General features: G+C 44.4%; 1 protein-coding gene across 1 annotated transcript; it reads right to left on the bottom strand.

Annotated features, from left to right (window-relative positions):
• Positions 1–11,824: 11,824 nt before the first annotated feature.
• ZNF691 (zinc finger protein 691) lies at positions 11,825–17,854 on the bottom strand. The gene is made up of 2 exons (XM_028123321.1): positions 17,808–17,854; positions 11,825–13,304 (listed from the first exon to the last, which is right to left on the bottom strand). The coding sequence occupies exon 2, from the start codon at positions 13,293–13,295 to the stop codon at positions 12,441–12,443; it is 855 nt and encodes a 284-aa protein (XP_027979122.1). The 5' UTR covers positions 13,296–13,304; positions 17,808–17,854; the 3' UTR covers positions 11,825–12,440.
• Between the last annotated feature and the right edge of the window lie 870 nt (positions 17,855–18,724).

The following is an 18,724-nucleotide window of genomic DNA, read 5'->3' on the forward strand; positions in this document are numbered from 1 at the left end:
ATCTTGCATGACTGAAATTTATTTATTTTTTACTGAAACTTTATATCCATTGAACAATACCTCCCCATTTCTCCTGCATCTGGCAACCAACATCCTACTCCCTGCTTCTATGAGTTTGACTATTTAAGATAAGTGGTATCATGTAGTATTTATTCTTCTGTGATGGGCTTATTTCACTTAGCATAATGCCCTCAAGTTTCATCCATATTGTTGTACATGGCAGGATTTCCCTATTTTTAAAGGCTGATTCATATTCCATTGTATGTATATGCCATATTTTCCTTATCTGTTCTACATTCATGTACATTTAGGTGGTTTCCACATCTTGGCTATTGTGAATAATGCTGCAATGAACATGGGAGTGTGGATATCTCTGAGACCCTTCTTTCAATTCTTTTAGATATATACCCAGAAATGGGGTTGCTGGATCATATGGTAGTTCAATTTTTAATTTTTTGCAGCCTCTCCATACTATTTTCCGTAGTAGCTGCACCATTTTATATTTCTACTAACAGTGTATAAGGGTTCCAATTTCTCCACAACTTCACCAACACTTGTTTTCTTTTTTGATAGTGACCATCCTAACAAGTGTGAGGTAACATCTCATGGTGGTTTTGATTTGCATTTCCCTGATGATTAGTGATGGTGGGCATCTTTTCATATACCTGTTGGCCACTTGAATGTCTTCTTTGGAGAAATATCTATTCAATTCCTTACCTAGTTTTTAATCAGGTTGTTATTATTATTATTATTATTTATTATTATTTGCAATTGAGTTGTAGGAGTTCCTTATATATTAGATATTAGCCCCTTATCAGATATAGGGTTTGCAATATTTTCTCCCCTCTTGTAGGTTACCTTTCATTTTATTGATAGTGTCCTTTGCTGTTCAGAGATTTTTTAGTTTGGTGTTGACTCACTTGTCTATTTGAGCTTTTGGTGTCATATCCAAGAAATTACCAAGACCAATATCAAGAAGATTTCCCCCATGTTTTATTCTGGGAGTTTTATGGTTTTGGGTTTTACATTTAAGTCTTTAATCCATTTTGAGTTGAATTTTATGTATGGTATAAGCTAAGGATCCAATTTCATTCTTTACATGTGGATACCAAATTTTCCCAACACCATTTGTTGGGAAACTATCCTTCCCCATTGTGAATTCTTGGCTCTCTGTTGAAGATCAGCTGGCTATATGTGCATGGGTTTATTTCTGGGTTCTATTCTGTTCCATTGTTCTATATGTCTACCTTTATACCAATACCATTCTGTTTTGATTATTGTACTTTGTAATATATTTTGAAATCAGAAAGTGTAAGGTTTCAGTTTTGTCAATCTTTGTCAATCTTTCTCAAGATTACTTTGGCCATTTGGTCTTTTGTGGTTCCATATCAATTTTAGGATTGCTTTTTCTATTTCTGTAAAAAATGCCAGGATTTCAGTGGGGTAACATTGAATCTATTGCTCTGGGTACTTGGACATCTAAACAATACTATCTTCCAATCCATGAAGATGAAATGTCTTTCCATTTATTTGTGTCTACTTTAATTTCTTTCAGCAGTGTTTTGTTGTTTTCAATGTATAAGTCTTCTGCCTCCTTTCTCAAGTTTATTTCTAAGTATTTCATTTTTTTTTTTAAGTAGGCTCCACGCCCAGTGTGGAGCCCAATGTGTGGCTTGAACTCACAACTCTGAGATCAAGACCTGAGCTGAGATTGACAGTTAGATGCCTAACTGACCTTGCCACCCAGGAACCCCAGTATTTCATTCTTTTGATGCCATTATAAGTGGGATTGTTGTCTTAACTTCCTTTTCAGTTAGTTCATCATTAGTGTATAGAAATGCAACTAGCTTGGTGCCTGGGTGGCTCAGTCATTTCAGCATCTGCCTTCGGTTCAGGTCATGATCCTAGAGTCCCGGGATCACGCCCCTCATTGGGCTCCCTGCTCAGTGGGGAGTCTGCCTCTCCTTCTGCCCCTCACCCCACTCTTGTGCTCTCTCTCACACTCTCTCAAATAAGTAAATAAAATTAAAAAAAAAAGAAATGGAACTTTCTGTATGTCAATTTTCTATTCTGCAACTTTACTGAATTCATTTATTAGTTCTAATAGTTTTTCTTATGGAGTCTTCAGGGTTTTCTACATATAAGATCAGGTCATCTGTGAAAAGAGATGATGTTACTTCTTCCTTACCAGTTTGGATGCCTTTTAATTTTTCATCTGTCTATTTATCTATCTAATATCTTTGGGTAGATTTCAAGTACCATTTTGAATAAAAGTGGTAAGAATGGGGGCGCCTGGGTGGCTCAGTTGTTAAGTGTCTGCCTTCGGCTCAGGTCATGATGCCAGAGTTCTGGGATCGAGCCCCACATTAGGCTCCCTGCTCAATGGGAGGCCTGCTTCTCCCTCTCCCACTCTCCCTGCTTGTGTTCCCTCTCTTGCTGTGTCTCTGTCAAATAAATAAAATCTTTAAAAAAAAAGAAAAAGTGGTAAGAATGGGTATCTTTGCCTTGTTCCTAACCTTAGAGGAAAAACTTTCAGTCTTTCACCATCCAGTATAAAGTTCCCTGTGGACTCTTCATATATGGCCTTTAATTTGTTGAGGTACCTCCCTTTCTGCACTAGTTTGTTGAGTGTTTTTATCAAGATAGGGTATTGAGTTTTGTCAGATGCTTTTTATGCATCAGTTGAGATGATCATGTGATTTTTATCCTTCACCTGATAATGGTATATTACATTTATTGGTTTTCATATGTTGAACCATCATGTATCATGTATCTTGGGGATAAATCCCATTTGGTCATGATACACAATAGTTTTGATATGCTACTGAATTCACTTTGCTCCTATTTTAGTGGGGATTTTTGCATCGTATTCATCAGGGATATTGGTCTGTCATTTTCTTGTAGTGTCTGTCTGGCTTTGGTATCAGGGTAATGCTGGCCTCAGAAAATGAGTTTGGACATGTTCTTTCCTCTTCAATTTTGTGGAAGAATTTGAGAAGTATTGGTGTTCTTTAGATATTTAGTAGAATTCTCCCTTGAAGCCATCTGGTTTTGGACTCTTTTTTTGTTGGGAGCATTTTGATTACTGATTCAATCTCCTTAGTAGTTATTGGTCTGTTCAGATTTTCTATTTTTTCATGATTTAGTCTGTGCAGGTTGTATGTTTCTAGGAATTTATTTATTTCTTCTCGGTTATCCAGTTTGTTGGCATAGAATTGTTCATAGTAGTCTCACAATCCTTTTTACTTCTGTGACATCAATTGTAATGTCTCCTCTTCATTTCTGATTTTTGTTGAGCCTTCCCTTTTTTGTCCTACTTATTATAGCTAAGGGTTTGTCATTTTTATTGATCTTAAAAACCAACTCAGTACTTTGTTGATTTTTCTATTGTTTTTCTAATCTCTATTTCATTTATTTCTGCCTTTATTTTTATTATTTCCTTCTTTCTGATAACTTTGGGTTTAGTTTGTTCTTCTTCTAGTTCCTTGAAGCATAAAGTCAGGTTGTTGGTTTGAGAGCTTTCTTCTTTTTCAATGTAGGCATGTTTGGCTATCAACTTCCCTCTTAATAGTGCTTTTCTGCATCCCACAAATTTTGGTTAATTTTGTTTTCATTTTCATTTATCTCTAGATATTTTCTGATTTCCCTTGTCTTCTTTGACCTCTTGGTTGTTCAAGAGTGTGTTGTTTAATTTCCATATATTTGTAAACTTTCCAGTTTTCCTTCTGTTACTGATTTCTAGTTTTACTCCATTGTAGTCAGAAAAGATACTTGGTATAATTCCCATCTCTTAAATTTGGTTAAGACTTGTTTTGTGGCTTAACATGTGATCTATCCTGGGGAATGTTCCATGTACACTTGAGAATAATGTGTATTCTGCTGATGTTGGGTGGAATGTTCTGTATATACATGTTAGGTCCATTTGTCTTATTGTGTTGTTCAGGCCCTATATTTCCTTACTGATCTTCTGTCTGGTTGTTCTATTCATTACTGAAAGTGGGGTACTGAAATATCCTACTATTATTGTGTTACAGTCTATTTTTCTCTTCAGTTCTGGCAATGTTTGTTTCATATGTTTGAGTGCTATAATGTTCAGTCAGTATATATTTGTAATTCTTATATTCTCTCTGGTGAACTGGCCCTTTTATCATTATATAATGTCCTTCTTTGTCTCTTGTGACAGCTTTTTACTTAAAGTCTGTTTTATCTGATATAAATATGGCCATTCCTGCTCTCTTTTGGTTACTAATTGCATGGAATCTTTTTCCTTCTTTTTGTTTCCACCCTATGTGTGTCTTTATATGTAAAGTGGATCTCCTGTAAACAGTATATAGTTGGGTATAGTTGTTGTTGTTGTTTTTAATCCATTCAAACACTCTATGTCTTTTGAGGAGCTTATCCATTTACATTTAAACTAACTAAAAGGGAAAGACTTACAATTGGCATTTTGTTCATTGCTTTCTGTCTTGTAGCTATTTTGTCCCTGGTTTCCTCTCTTTCTGCCTTCCTTGTATGTTGTTGACTTTTTGTATTCACATACTTTGATTCCTTCCTCATTTTCTTTTGTGTATCTTCTGTAGGTATTTGTGTGTGTGTGGTTACCATAGGGCTTACACAAAACATCTTATAATAATCTATTTTAAGCTGACAACAACTTTAACCATATGCAAAACCCAACTCTTTTGCATCTCTCCACCCCCAACATTGTTACTGATGTCACAAATTACATCTTTATATAATTTATTGTATCCATTAACATAGTTTTATAGTCATAGTTGTTTTTATGCTTTTGTCTTTTAAATTCTATACCAGAATTAGAAGTGTTTTTTGCAATACCATTACAGTATTAAAGTATTCTCTATTTGTTTTTTTTTTACATTTACTAACAAGCTGTATATTTTTATATGCTTTCATGTTTCTGTCTGGAATGCTTTTGTTTCAACTTGTGAACTCCCTTTAGCATTTCTTGGAAGGCAGGTCTAGTGGATAAAGTCCTTCAGCTTTTGTTTATCTGGAAAGTGTTTATTTCTCCATTTTTGAAGGACAATTTTTCCAGATATAATATTCTTGGCTGGCAGTTTTTCTCTCAGCACCTTGAATATGTTATCTTGCTCCCGTCTGGCCTGTAAGGCTTTTGCTGAGAATACAGCAATAATCTTATGGGAGCTCCCTTGTCCATAGTGAGTTGTTCTTCTCTTGCTGCTTTTCAAGACTCTCTCTCTGTCTTTGACTTTTGACAGTTTGATTATAATTTGTCTTGCTGTGAGCCTCTTTGGATTCGTCATACTTAGAGTCTGTGGAGTGTCTTGAAATTGTATGTCCTTGATCATTACTTCTTTAAGTGCTCTGCCCCTTTCTCTCTCGTCTCCTTCTGAAACTTCAATAACACATACATCGGTTGGCTTTATGATATCCTATAAATCCCTTAGGCTTTCTTCACTTTTCTTCATTCTTGTTTGTTTTTGTTCCTCTAACTCAATAATCTCAAATAACCAGTTCTTTCTTGTTTGGTTAAGCATGTTGTTGAACCCCGCTAATGAATTTTTCAGCTCAGCTATTGTATTCTTCAGCTCTGGAATTTTTTTTTCTTAATTTATTTGAGAGAAAGCGAGCAAGCAAATGGGGGGGGGGGTGGGTAGAGGGAGAGAGAAAATCTCAAGCAGGCTCCACACTCAGCACAGAGCCCAACGCAGGGCTTGATCTCACGACCCTGAGATCATGACCTGGGCTGAAATCCAGTCAGACACTTAACCAAATGAGCCACCCAGGTGCCACTGTTTGGTTCTTTCTTATAGTTTCTATCTCTTTCTTGATATTCTCATTTTGTTCATGTATTATTTTCCTGATTTTTGTACAAACTGGCTTCAGGTAAGGGAAAACCTTTAATAATCTGCCTGGCTATAGATTCTGGGACTTCTGAAAGCCTTTTTGGTGGATGTAATTTCTCAGAGTTTATGCTCTAATTTCCCAATTAGAGAAGTCTGCTAGTTTCTTTTTTTCAGGAGCTCATTTATCTCTTGCTCCCTCTGGTGCCTGTCTGTAGTACTGCAGGTTCTCTGGTGTTAACAGCATGAAGCCACCCCACTCAATGACATCCAAAGTGCCATCGAAAGTATGGTTTCTCCATCAGTACCCCAAATCAGGTAAGATAGAAACCAGGCCCTTGGGCAGCCCTCTGAAAATCCAGAACGTTGGATACATGTTCCACTCTTCCCCTGCCTTTCTTACCACACCCCCCCACACCCCCACCCCAGGCAGAACTACCTGCGCTGAGCGGTGCTAGCTGTAGGCTTCTGGAGTTCTCACAAAGGTATTTTGGTCTATATTTTGTTGTTAAGTCGTTGTCTCTTTGGGGCAGTGAAGGCTGGGACTTCCTATTCCACCATCTTGGTGATATCACTGCCTTGTCTCTCTTATAATGTGATATTTCATCAAATCTGAACTAGCATCAATTTTTGGACATATTCCAATTTTGGAGATGTTAAAATGTGGGGGTGGGGAGAATGACCAATAGCAATGTAAGACACCATCTGTAGTAAGATATGCCACAGTCTTGTTATGGCAGGAACTCACCTCTAAGTATTAGGGTGAAAGGTTAAGGTGCTATAAAAAAAGAGGCCCAAGAAAGCAATGGCTTGGAGCACAAAAAACTCTGTTTCTCTCTCATTAATAGTTGTGACGCATCCAGGCAGGTGAGTGGGATAGCACTGCTGCATGCTGAGCTCAAGACCCCACTCCCTTTTATTCCATTGCTCTGCCACCCACTATGACGCAACATCCAGGACATAATTATACTAAAAAAATTATTTGTCGTTTGCCTGAAATTCAAATTTAATTGGGTGTTCTGTGTTCTATCTGGCAAATTGACACTAGGGCACTATATAGTCTGCAACTATCAAAGCTGGGTTCCCGCAGGTTACAACTAGAGAAAGGCGGTAAGAAAATGAGGTGAAGACATGCTGCTTTCCTGAGGTCTAAGCCCAGAAATGTCACATACCATTTCTGCTCATCTTCCAGGGACAAGAACTTAAGTTATATGACTATACCTAACTGCAAAGGAGGCTGGGAAATGTTGGTTAGTTCAGTGCTCCAAAAAAAACGAGACCAACAGTCTTCATCAAAAGAACCTCTTGGGTTGATGTTCTGTGTGCTTTATTTCTTCTTTCCTTATCTGTATTTTTGCTCTGCATCGTAGAGGCTTATCTTGATTTTCTCTTCCAAGTGGTCTCTTGAATATCTTATGTTAGCTGTCATATGTTTAATTTCCAAAAGCTATTTGCTATTTTCCAATTTTCCCTTTCCACTAGCAACGTTGCTTGTTTTATGGAGGTGGTATCTTCCCAGATCTTCCTGAGGATATAATTGGAATTTTTAAAGATTCTACTGCTCCATTATAACTTTCTGTTGTCTGGAGTCACTTATTCTATTTACCTTGTCTCTCTCTTTCATGCCTCTAGCCATCTTCTTAACTCTGGTGTTCCTCATTGACTGTTTATGGAGTAACAAACCAAGTTGATTAATCTCAGTAATTGAGTTGGTTCCCTCTGTTGCTGTATGTTTCCCTGAGAGGTCACTCTCTTGAACAGGAAAGCTGAGGGGGTCTTCTGGAAGGCTTTTCTGTAGTGTGAGTGGATGGGTCATTGTTGGAGGATGAGGTGGGAAGAGGCTTTGTAAATGTCACAATGACAAAAGTTTTATTCTGGGATATCAATGCTATACTAAACACACCAGGTTTCTCCAGATTTATTGGATTTCTATAGAATGAGCCTTCTGGGGTCCTGCTATGTGTGTTTTATTTTTGTCTGGAGGTAAGCATCAGTTACTCTCCACTCTGGAGGTGAGAGGGAGGTGCCTGGTGCAGCTGCACAGACAGACCTTCTACAAACTCTATAGTTTTTAGACCCATTTTTCATGTCATCAGTACCTGCCAACCATGAACTCAGAGCCTCTCTGTGGTTTTGCCAGGAAGACTGGCTCTCACTTCCATCGTCTGAATTCTGGGCTGTGGCTTCCTCCACTCTGCTAAGTCATCAGTGTGTGTCATCTACTTTTAGAAATTGTTGAAGTCTCTGCACATGCCACCCCTCTTCCCTGCCATTCTCTCTGCTGTTATGTTTCGATTCCTTTTATGTTATTTCAGAAGGAAGGGGAAACAATCACTTTTGTTCAGACTAGAGTCTTAAACCTTTAGTATGCTTACATGCTTTGTGAATCTCCAAGGATATTTATTGGTTTATTTTCGCAACTGCTTCACGAGGTAGGTGTTATGTTGTTAAATGGTGAGGCCTTTGTTCTGCCGAGCTCCTTGATGTGTTTCTGTATGCAAATTGACATCAGGGACTGAGGAAGGCCAAACAGCTTTTTGTAATAGAGTAGAAGTTGGGGCATCGGGGTGGCTAAGTCAATTCGGTGCCCAACTCTTGTTTCGGTTCAGGTCATGATCTCAGCGTCCTAAGATCAAGCTCCATGTTGGTCTAAAGCGTGGAGTCCGCTTGAGATTCTTTCCCCTTCTCCCTCTCCCCGCCCCCCCGCTCTGCTCCTTCCCCTGCTTGAGCTCTCCCTCCCTCTCTCTCAAATATATAAATAAAATCTCTTCATAAGAGAGTAAAAGAATCTGCAGTTTCCAGGGCAACTGGAAAAGGATAAGGGCAACAATGGGAGGGAAGAGAGGAAGCTAGGGACATGCCACGATGGGAGCCCCTCCCCAAGACTTCCAGTCTCTCAAAGGAATTCTAAACTTACAGAATGCTTGGTGTGGCAGAATTTCTTGGGGAGGCCAATGAAGGTGCTTAGTTCTGCGACAGGGCGGACAGGGACAAAACAGAGGCTTGTACAGTCTTGGGAACCTCAGGCAAGAGGAGACCATGAGAATATGAATCTCAGGAATCTGCAGAAATTGTGTGGAGGGTTTGGACTTTACCACGCTATGGAACTGGCAAGGCTCTGAGGCAATCATACAGAGCTCTCTGTGGGTCAGGAGGGCCCCAGCTGGCACTCGGCATATTTCCAACTTACCTAACCCCCTTTAGTTCACCCTCCACACTAGCCTGAATGATCATGCCATTCCCCTGCTTGAAAATTCTATGGTCTACAGTTCAAAATTCTTTATCCTGGCATCCAACACCCTTCACAGTCTGGTCCCTGACTACCTACCAGCTTCATCTCCTCCTCACAGGACAATCTGATTATGTCAAATGTTTCACTGTTCCTTAAAACACCAAGCTTTCCCTTCCATCTGAAGTAACCGTCCTCTTCTTTGCCTAGTAAACACCGACTCACTCAAGGCCAGGCTCAATCATCATCTCACCTTCTCCTTCCCTCCAAAGAATTAGCCATTCCCACCCGTGGTCTCCCAATACTCTGTTCTGAGGAGTTTGTCTTCCTCTGAGTTCCCTGCAGGAAAGATTGTCTTATTCAATTTTGGACCCCAATGTCCAGTACAGGCCAGTTTAAGGCCCTCCCCTGGGCTCCTAGAGCACCCTAAGTACAACCGTAATGACACCCATCAACCTGCACTGTAACTCTGGGTTTATGTGCCAATCTCCTACACTCAGAAAATGAGGAGAATGAAAGAGGAAATTAGGGAAGTTAACAAAAAAAGGAGGTCAGAGAGTGAATAAGTGGACTGGTCAGGACTCACAGGTCTGAACCAACACAGAAACCCTAGCCTATGAACTTGGGTCAAAAAGGAGCAAATGAGATTGGCCAGCAAGTCATGTCCCAAGATCAAAGCAAATGCCCAGTACATTGGTCCTGGGTCTTACTGGCAGCTGAGACTCCCAGAAAGTCACAGCAATTGTCACTAAGGCTCTAGGTCTGGAAGGATGATATCAAGCTCCCCAGACAGGGGACCAGTAGATCTAACTTGTTAGTGGATATAATGAAGAGCATGGCCTTGGAATCCCACATACCTGATTTGGATCACAGCTTAGCCATTAGGTCAGGTCATTTAACCTTTCAGATTTGTTTTATCTCAAAAATGGGGATACTACCACCTTACAGGATAGTTATGGAGATCAGAGATAATAGATGCATGAGAAATGGTGCTCAGTGGTGTTTGATGGCAACTTTAACTATTAGGGAGTGTGCCAATTCATACATGCAAGTTTGGGTGACTATATGTTTAAAATATCTTGTATGCAGATTTTCAAGGAGCAGGAAAATGTATATGCAATAAAAGTGCTTTGTAGAATACAAAAACATTAATTCAAAGGGATACATGCACCCCTGTTTATAGCAGCATTATTTACAACAGCCAAATTATGGAAACAGCCCACATGTCCATCAACTGATGAATGGATAAAGATGTGGTGTACAGACAACGGAATATTATTCAGTCATAAAAAAGAATGAAATCTTGCCATATGTAACAACATGGATGGAGCTAGAGATATAATGCTAAGTGAAATAAGTCAGTTGGAGAAAGACAAATACCATAATGATTTCACTCATATGTGGAATTTCAGAAACAAAACAAATGAGCAAAGGGGAAAGAAAAAAGAGACAAAGCAAGAAACAGACTGTTAACTATAGAAAACTGGTTACCAGAGGGGAAGGGGGGGGGCGGAATGGATGAAACAGGTTAAGGGGATTAAGGAGTGCACTTGTGATGAGCACTGGGTCATTAAAATAAAAGCTTTTTTAAAAAGTACTTTGTAAACTGTAGTATCCTACATATGTCAGGGAATTGTTTGGGAAGTCTTTTATAGTTGGAAAAAATACAGGCTTTGGATTTAGGCAGAAGTAGGTTCAGTTCCTGACCCTGCCATTTACTTGCCAAGTAATCTCGGGTAAGTCACTTTCTGTCTGCCTGTTTCTCCAACTGTCATATGTGGGTGATTCTTACTTCCCAGGGTTACGTGAGAATTCAACATGATGAGTATAAAGCTCCTAGCACATCCCTTCCTGGGTGGGTGGCAGGATCCCATGTGATAGGTCAGGTTATGGGTGGTGTCAGAATCATATTCTGGCAATTAGCTACAATGAAGCAGTCCCCTCACCCTGGAAGAGCAGGACCTGATTGGCAAAAGATATAGAGTGGGGTCTTCTGTATTTGTTGGAGGAAATCTGGGTGAACATTAAACTGCCATGCAGAAAACACTGAAATCCGCCATGTGGAGCCAGGCTTAAACCAGGAGAGCACGAAGCTGGGAGGACGCCTGCCAAGCTGTCCCAGCCTTGGGAACTAAACTATTGCCACTAAAGGCAAAGACTGCCATTGTGGGTTCATCCCAGCCCTCACCCCCTGCTCCCCAACACTATCATTCTTCCTAAACACAAGGAAGTACCAATCAAGAACCTAAAGGAGAAAAGGTTCTCAGACTTGGCACTGACTTCCCACAGAGCGAATGGTCCGGGGCCACATCAAGAAGCCATCCTAGCTCCCACTTCCAGGGACTCACTTGGTCCCAGGCCAGTCCCCCGAAGTGGCTCCTCCTTCTGAAGCCACTAGGTGCAAGCAATGGAAAGGGCATCAGCTCTGAATCAAGGGAGGCCCAAGTGTGAACTCTGGCTCCACCACAGCCCTGCTTTGTGACTTCACATCTCCTCACTTGTGTCCTCATCTTATTCCCTTGAGGGCTGCTGTGCTAGCTCAAGGAGACAAAGATGTAAATGTGACCTGTGACAGCAGATGTGGATGCTCACTGTTATTTCTTTCCTCTTGTCTTCCTCCTCAAAGGCCCCAGAAACTCAGCCTGCTTTCCTCTGCTTTTCAGAGCAGCCACCCATTCTTCCTGGGATCCAGCCCCCTTGCAGGGAGGCTGCAGTGCAACCAGCTCCCCAGCTCCCACTTCCTTGATGCCCCAAATAAGTACACAGGTCCTTTTCATTGAAGGGTTTTACTGCTAATCACAGATGCAGGTTAGGGTGGGGGAACAAGTCACAAACGTGGGGGACTGTGAAGGTCCCTGGATCGTGGCTCCCTGAGGGCTTCCCTTTCGTTCCTAAGGCAGGACCAGACCTCTTCTCCGGGCTGAGGAGGCCCCTTCCATTGGGAAGGCAGCTCCTCCCAGCGCAGGTGGGGCACAGCAGATGGGAACTGAGAGCCACCACAATACGCCCTAAGCAGTTCATCTACGATTTGGAGGACCTTCAGACAGTGATGCCCACCTCACAGGTACTTCCTCAAAGGCCAGGGGATGGTTGCCCTAATGATACGGGCATGTGCTAAGCCTACCCTACTTCTCTTTCCTCCCAAGGAGATGAAGCCAAGACCGGATCCTCCAAACTTTCCAAGGCAAGAAATTGGCCCGGAAAGCGGCAAGGATTCTTACTCAAGAGTCCCTTCTCAGGACTTTCCAGAGATCCTGGCTTCAGAGGCAACAGGAAATCATTCTCCAAAGTGGGATGAAGGGCTTGAGGTCAAGGGGGCAGCAGCAGATCCTAGAGATCTTCCTACATGAGGCTGGGGTCTCTCCGCCTCTCTCCCTCATCGTCCTTCAGCTGGAGTCTTTCCCAGCCTGCTCTCCCATGTGTGTTTTCTGGTGGCGGATGAGGTTTGAGCTCCGGGAGAAGTGTTTCCCGCACAGAGTGCACCAGTAGGGCTTCTCCCCTCTGTGGGTCCTCTGGTGTGCTCCAAAGTTGGAGATGTCGCTGAAGGTCCGCCCACACTCGGCGCACTCATAGGGCCTCTCGCCTGTGTGCGTGCGGTGGTGCACGCCAAAGCTGGAGCTGTTGCTGAAGCTCTTCCCGCACTCACAGCAGATGTAGGGCGCTGGCTCCAAGTGGGTCCGATGGTGCACCGCCAGCGTGGCGCTCTGGCTGAAGCTCTTGCCACAGATGTCACAGCGGTACGGCCGCTTGCCCAGGTGGTCTTGCTGGTGCGTGGTGAGGTCCGAGCGCCGCCGGAAGCTCTCCTGACACTTGGGACATTTGTAGTGCTTCTCTTCTAGGTGGATCCGCTCGTGCCGGATGCGGTTGGAGCTCCTCGAGAAGCTCTTGCCACATTCGGAACACTTGTAAGGCTTCTCGCCGGTGTGGATGCGCTGGTGTGTTCTCAGGTTGGAGGTATTATTGAAGGTTTTCCCACACTGGGCACATATGAAGGGCTTCTCGTCGGTCTCGGGCCTCGGGTGAGCCGTGGGGTCCCCGGGCTCTCCCGTGGGGACAGTGACTTTCTGCCACGGCTTTTTGGGATGAATCTCTTGCGGACCCTCCAATGGGCTCTCCTGCCCGTGCTCTTTCTCCCCGTCTGGGATCCGAAAACCCTCTGAGTCATCCACTCTCCACGGCTTACCCCATTCCCCTTCCTCAGGCAGGTGCTGTTCCGGATTCTGGTCCTTCTCACTGCCCATTTCTGAACCCTGAGAATGAACACAAATGGCCAACACCTTTATTCCTGGGGTCTGGCTCCACCACAGGGAAACTTTGTTCTGGCTGAAGGGGTATACCCCTTCCCCATGGAACCATCCATGAGAAATGACCTCAATTATCGGGAATACTTGGAGAGAATGCCTTTACTTAATAACTCTCAAGTGACAAACTTCCACAGATTATTTATTTATTTATTTATTTATTTATTTTTAAAGATTTTATTTATTTATTTGAGAGAGAATGAGAGATAGAGAGCACGAGAGGGAAGAGAGTCAGAGGGAGAAGCAGACTCCCTGCTGAGCAGGGAGCCCGATGCGGGACTCGATCCCGGGACTCCAGGATCATGACCTGAGCCGAAGGCAGTCGCTTAACCGACTGAGCCACCCTGGCGCCCCTTCCACAGATATTTAAAGCTACCCATCAGAGTAAAAAGAAGGCATCACTTTTGTCCCCTCCCAACAGATAGTTGTGCAGTGTGAATAATGGCACTTTTCTTCATACCACTAAACAATGACAGTCTAGACTCGAATTTGTGTGCAGCTAAAGGAGCTTCCGGTTGGGGACGATTCCATTTCTCTGCCTAACTCTAAGCTAACTGAAACTCCTTTTATTTTTAATCTTTTTTGAAAAACCTTCCTTAAAAGTACCCATTTGCCTGCTTTCAAAATGAACAGAACCTCTCATTCTTGAGGCTCTCCCAGTTGTTTAAATTCTCTTAAATGTTCCGCCACCCTTCCCTTCCCCAGACCGCAGCCTAGCCTAGCAACTAGGGGTAACATCGGGGCCCTCCACGACCCACTGAGGGGACTGGGCTATGTCTGCTGATTGGTCAATATCCACTTCCACTCTCCAACACCACGCACAGCCACATGCACACCACGTCACACACACACTCACACAGCCATTCTCACATACCAGCCACACTCAACCATATGCTCACACCATACACTCATACCATAGTCACACATACACAGCCACACACGGACACATACACACACATACCACACACTCACATACACTTATAGAAACAGTCACACACATCACATATACACACACAGCCCTTCCAAACATTTAGCCACGTATGTGGCTACACAATCACATACAGCTATATCCGTACTCCACACAAAATCACACACACACACACACACACACACACACACACACACACACACGCCACCTACAAAGACTCGGAGACACAAACCACATTCTCTCCCCCACACACAGCTACACGTACACACTGCCAACTTAGGCAAACATCAATAAATGCTTGCTGGGCGACACAGACTCTGAGCTCCTACAGCCCGGGACAGGCAACAAGGGGATGAAGTACTTCCGGGCCAGTGTAGGTGGTGTTTCCTCTGGGCCCTGAGGCAATAATGTCAGGGAAGGCCCGGCGGGCACATGCAGATGCTGTGCAGTGACGCGAACAGGAGACGAGGGGCAGAAGCATAGGCTGTGACAGGCCAGCGAGGGGAGAACATGACAGAATTCCTTCAGGTCAGCAAGTATTTCTGGAACACACAAGAGCAGTCACAGAAGGGGCACTGACTACACTTTGGGCTGGATCCCGACAGCAACACACGCTACACAACTGTGCAAATCGTTCAAGCCCTCTGAGCCTCGACTCCCACGTTGCTAACACCACAATGCCCGTCTATACTGCAAGACCCTGTGGCGGAGGAGATGCCCCCAGTGTGCTGAGGGTGCTTGTGGCGCGTACGAGTAATGCAGCAAATGACAGCTGCTATGACCACTGTGGAGGACACTGTATCCTAGCCCTGCACAGATTACAAGAATGAAAAAGATCCCTTATGTGATCTTGTTAGGAAAGAAAAAAAATTTTGTACAAGAAAAAAAAATGGTATGAGGCTCTGTATCATGTAAAACGTGAAATACTGACAGAGCCGCAAATCTTTGAGTGGAGGCCAGCAAATTTTTCTGGGAAGGGCCAGGCAGTAAATATTTAGTAAATATCTGGGACCACAGGCTCTCTGTTGCAACCACTCAGCTCTGCCCTCTTATCATAAAAGCAGCCACAGACAATACATAAAGGAATAAGTGTGGCTGTGTTTCAATAAAACTTTATTTAAAACAAAGGGAGGTGAACTACAGTTTACCAATCCCTGTTAGAGAGTGTTTCTTGAAGAATCTAGGTAAGAGACATGAAGGAGGCTTGCTTCACTTTCAAAAAATGCAAGTAAACATCAGAAACAATTTATTCCTTGATACTTACTGTTTCCTGACAATCCTTTTAAAAATCACAACCCCATTCTCACACTCCCAGTCCTCCTGCCCCACGGCACTTCTCACCTGCTAACGTTCTATTTATTTCTTATGTCTCTTATTTAGTGTCTGCCTCCCCCTGCTAAAACGTAAGTCCCATGAGGGACAGGGTCTCTGTTTTCTAATGTAACCCAAATTCCTCAAGTAGTGACAGTCATTTATAGCATATCTTTAGTATAAATATTCGTTGAATGAGCTGAGTGAAGGACAGGCCTGTCTCCAGAACCCATTTCATGCTTATTTGTGGCTGTCTCACCCACTGTTCCTCAGGAATCTGCCCACTCTTCCACCTTTAGGCACCCACAGAATCTTGTACGTACTTGCTTTTACAGTGATTTGCAATGATCTTTTCACATATCTGTTTCCACTAGCAGTTAATAAGCAATTTGAGGGCAGAGACTGGGTCATTTTGGCAATCTCTCCCCAGCACGAGGCACTGCTTAAATGTTTTCTGAATGTATGAGTCAATGGATATGATCTGAATTCAGTCCCCAGCCCTGCCCACCCCACCTAGGGCTCCAGTACCTCTCTCTATGCAGGGGGCCACCTGGCCCCCTCTCACATCCAATCCTGTTATTCTAAGAGCCTGCAATATACCAGGCTCTGAGTCTACTCAGGACTGAATGCTGGATCAAAATAAGAGCAAAAAGATTTAGGATTATGATTATTACCCTCAGTTTATGGCACAGTGCAGGGAAATAGGCCATGAACTCCAGAAACTGGCATAGAGGGTAGAAGGTTCAGTTCTGGGGGGTCAGGAACTGTGCCTTAGTCACCTTTGTATCCACTCCTCAATGCCTCACACAGCACCTGGCATATTACACAGGAACCAATAATAATAAACATTTTTGAAGCTCATACTAAGTGCTAGGCCCTGGACTGAACACTATATGCAAATCATGTCATTTCATTTTCACAACTTATTTTAGAGATGAGGAAACTGAGGCTCAGAGAAATTGTAACTTGCCCCAGGGCACACAGCAAGTGAGTGGCAGAACTGGGACCTATGCCCATCACTCCAAAACCAGTGCTTTTAAGCATGACACTAGTAAAGGACAGAAGAGGGAGGAAGACAGGGAGGGAGCAGGGAAGGGAGATAGGAGACCTGGGGGGGGGGGGTGGCAGTGAAGGGAAGGAGGAAGGAATAAGAACAGTGCCAGCCAGGTGAGTTCAAATGACACAGGCGTGTCTCCCTGAAGAGATCAGGGATGCGCAGCTGCATGGATAAGGCGGTATCTGAGTTAGGACTTTGCAGGATGGGTGAGCAAGATTGGGACTTGCAGAGATGGGGAGCCCGCTATCTACTGAGAACACAGTGGCAGGTAAAGTACAGAAGCACTTTCATGTCACATTTCAAGGATTTGGGGAGAGAAGGGCCCCCTGGGCTTGCTTTCCCAGGAGGCTCAGAGGTACCGGGAGGACCAAGGGTGGAAGGGATTGGGGCAGTGGAAAAGCGGCCAGGGCTAAGAAGTAAAAGCCAAGAAGACAGGGCTGGTGATCACAGATGCTGAAGGTCCAAGGCCTGGGTTAGAGTGAAGGGGCCAAGCTGGAAAGTGGTCTGAAGGGCCAAAGTTCGGGGTCTTTGGGGTCAAGTCAAGGGGTAGGGGGTGGGGGATGATGCAGAGAGAGGAGCTTAGAAAGACCAGGGACAAGGTGTTGAAGAACAGGGGACTGTACCGGGCAGCTGCATAACGGGTCGGACAGAGGGGACGAAAGAGGTCAGAGGGTCCGGAGGAGGTGGGCAGGGGAGAGGAGGCGCGGGCTGCAATCAGAGGTGTCAGGGGACCGCGGCCCAAGAGGCCGGGTTGTGAGGAGCACGGAGAAGCCGACGGCGGAGTCTAGGAAACGCGCGTCCTAGAGCATAGGTCTGGGTTTTGAGTAGCCGGACGGCTTGGGAGGGAGGGATGAGAGAGGGGGAGGGGCTGGCCCCCAAAGTATGGTCGGTGCCGGGGGTGGGGGGGACCTGGACTGAAAGGCCAACCGGAGGGCCTGTGGGGAGGGAATAGGGCAGCCTCCTGGCCGCGCGGGCCAGGGGCGGGGCCCGGGGGTCGGGGCGAGGGGACCCACTGGGTCCCATTTGCTCCCCACCGGATCCAGGGAGCAAAGCCACAGCCTCTAACTCCCCGGAGGGAGGGAGGGGGCCACGTTCAGAGTTCCCCGCGAAGCCGTCTCCACCTCCCCCCGCGACCTCGGGCCCAACCCGGACCCACCTCGCTCCCGCCGCTCCGTCAGGGACAGCGCCGCCTCGGTGGGCCGGGGGAGGAGCCGGAGCCGGAACCCAGAAAGGACCCGCCCTACCTCTCCAGGATTGGTTCCTGAGGAGGATCCTTCCTTCCCACTGGCTATATTGGCTGCCACAACGCAAGAAACCCAGGCGGAGCCGCCAATAAGCTTTGGCCTCGGGCAAGGCCTGCTGGGAGTTGTAGTCCTGAGGAAGAGCGTAGCGTCGGAGAAAGAATTTGCGAAGTTTAGAACTGAGTAGCCGAGACTGAGTTCCCTTCCAAGGTGCTCGGATTTCCTTCTACGTTCACGCGTTAAAAGCCCAAGGTGCGGGGCCACTGGTCTGGCCAGCAGTAGAATACGTAGAGCTAACGTGCATGACCCCCAAGGGATCATGAACTCAGTTTCTTCTTTACTTTGAGTAGGTGGCCCTTGACGATCCTGTAGACATCCCGTGAAGCCTTGAGTCGCGCGCTTTACTTGAGGTTTATAATTAAAAGTCAAAAGATTGTAGAACTAGAAGGGAGATTAAAGATCAACTAACCTAATCCGTTTGTCAGAGAAACTAAACGTTCCCCGTATGAGGCGCTGCCTCTGGGTTCCCCAACGCTTCTGCACAGGGATTTTTCTGCGCCCTACCTGGATAAAGCTGACCGCCATTCATCAAGCCGGCACAATAAGACTTCTAAGGTATATCCAGGGTGAAGGTTTTTTTCCCCCAAATTTTAGTTAATAAAAAAAAAAAGTCTAATAGAATATTCTCATACATGCACGGTATTTCAGCGCAAAGAGCAAAGAATATTGTCTTCAGAGCTAGATAAACTAGATTTATAATCCCAGTTCTACCGCCCAACCATTTGGAGCACCATTTTCCTCCCCCATAAAATCCCTAGCAGAATTGTTTTAA

Source organism: Eumetopias jubatus, unplaced genomic scaffold (assembly GCF_037043125.1).
Source record: "Eumetopias jubatus isolate StellerSeaLion01/CBP00866 unplaced genomic scaffold, mEumJub1_p1.0 scaffold_4, whole genome shotgun sequence".
Lineage (NCBI taxonomy): Eukaryota > Metazoa > Chordata > Mammalia > Carnivora > Otariidae > Eumetopias > Eumetopias jubatus.

Bases quoted from the DNA above. Each gene is read 5' to 3' on its own strand.
- ZNF691 (XM_028123321.1), bottom strand. From the start codon at position 13,295: ATGGGCAGTGAGAAGGACCAGAATCCGGAACAGCACCTGCCTGAGGAA.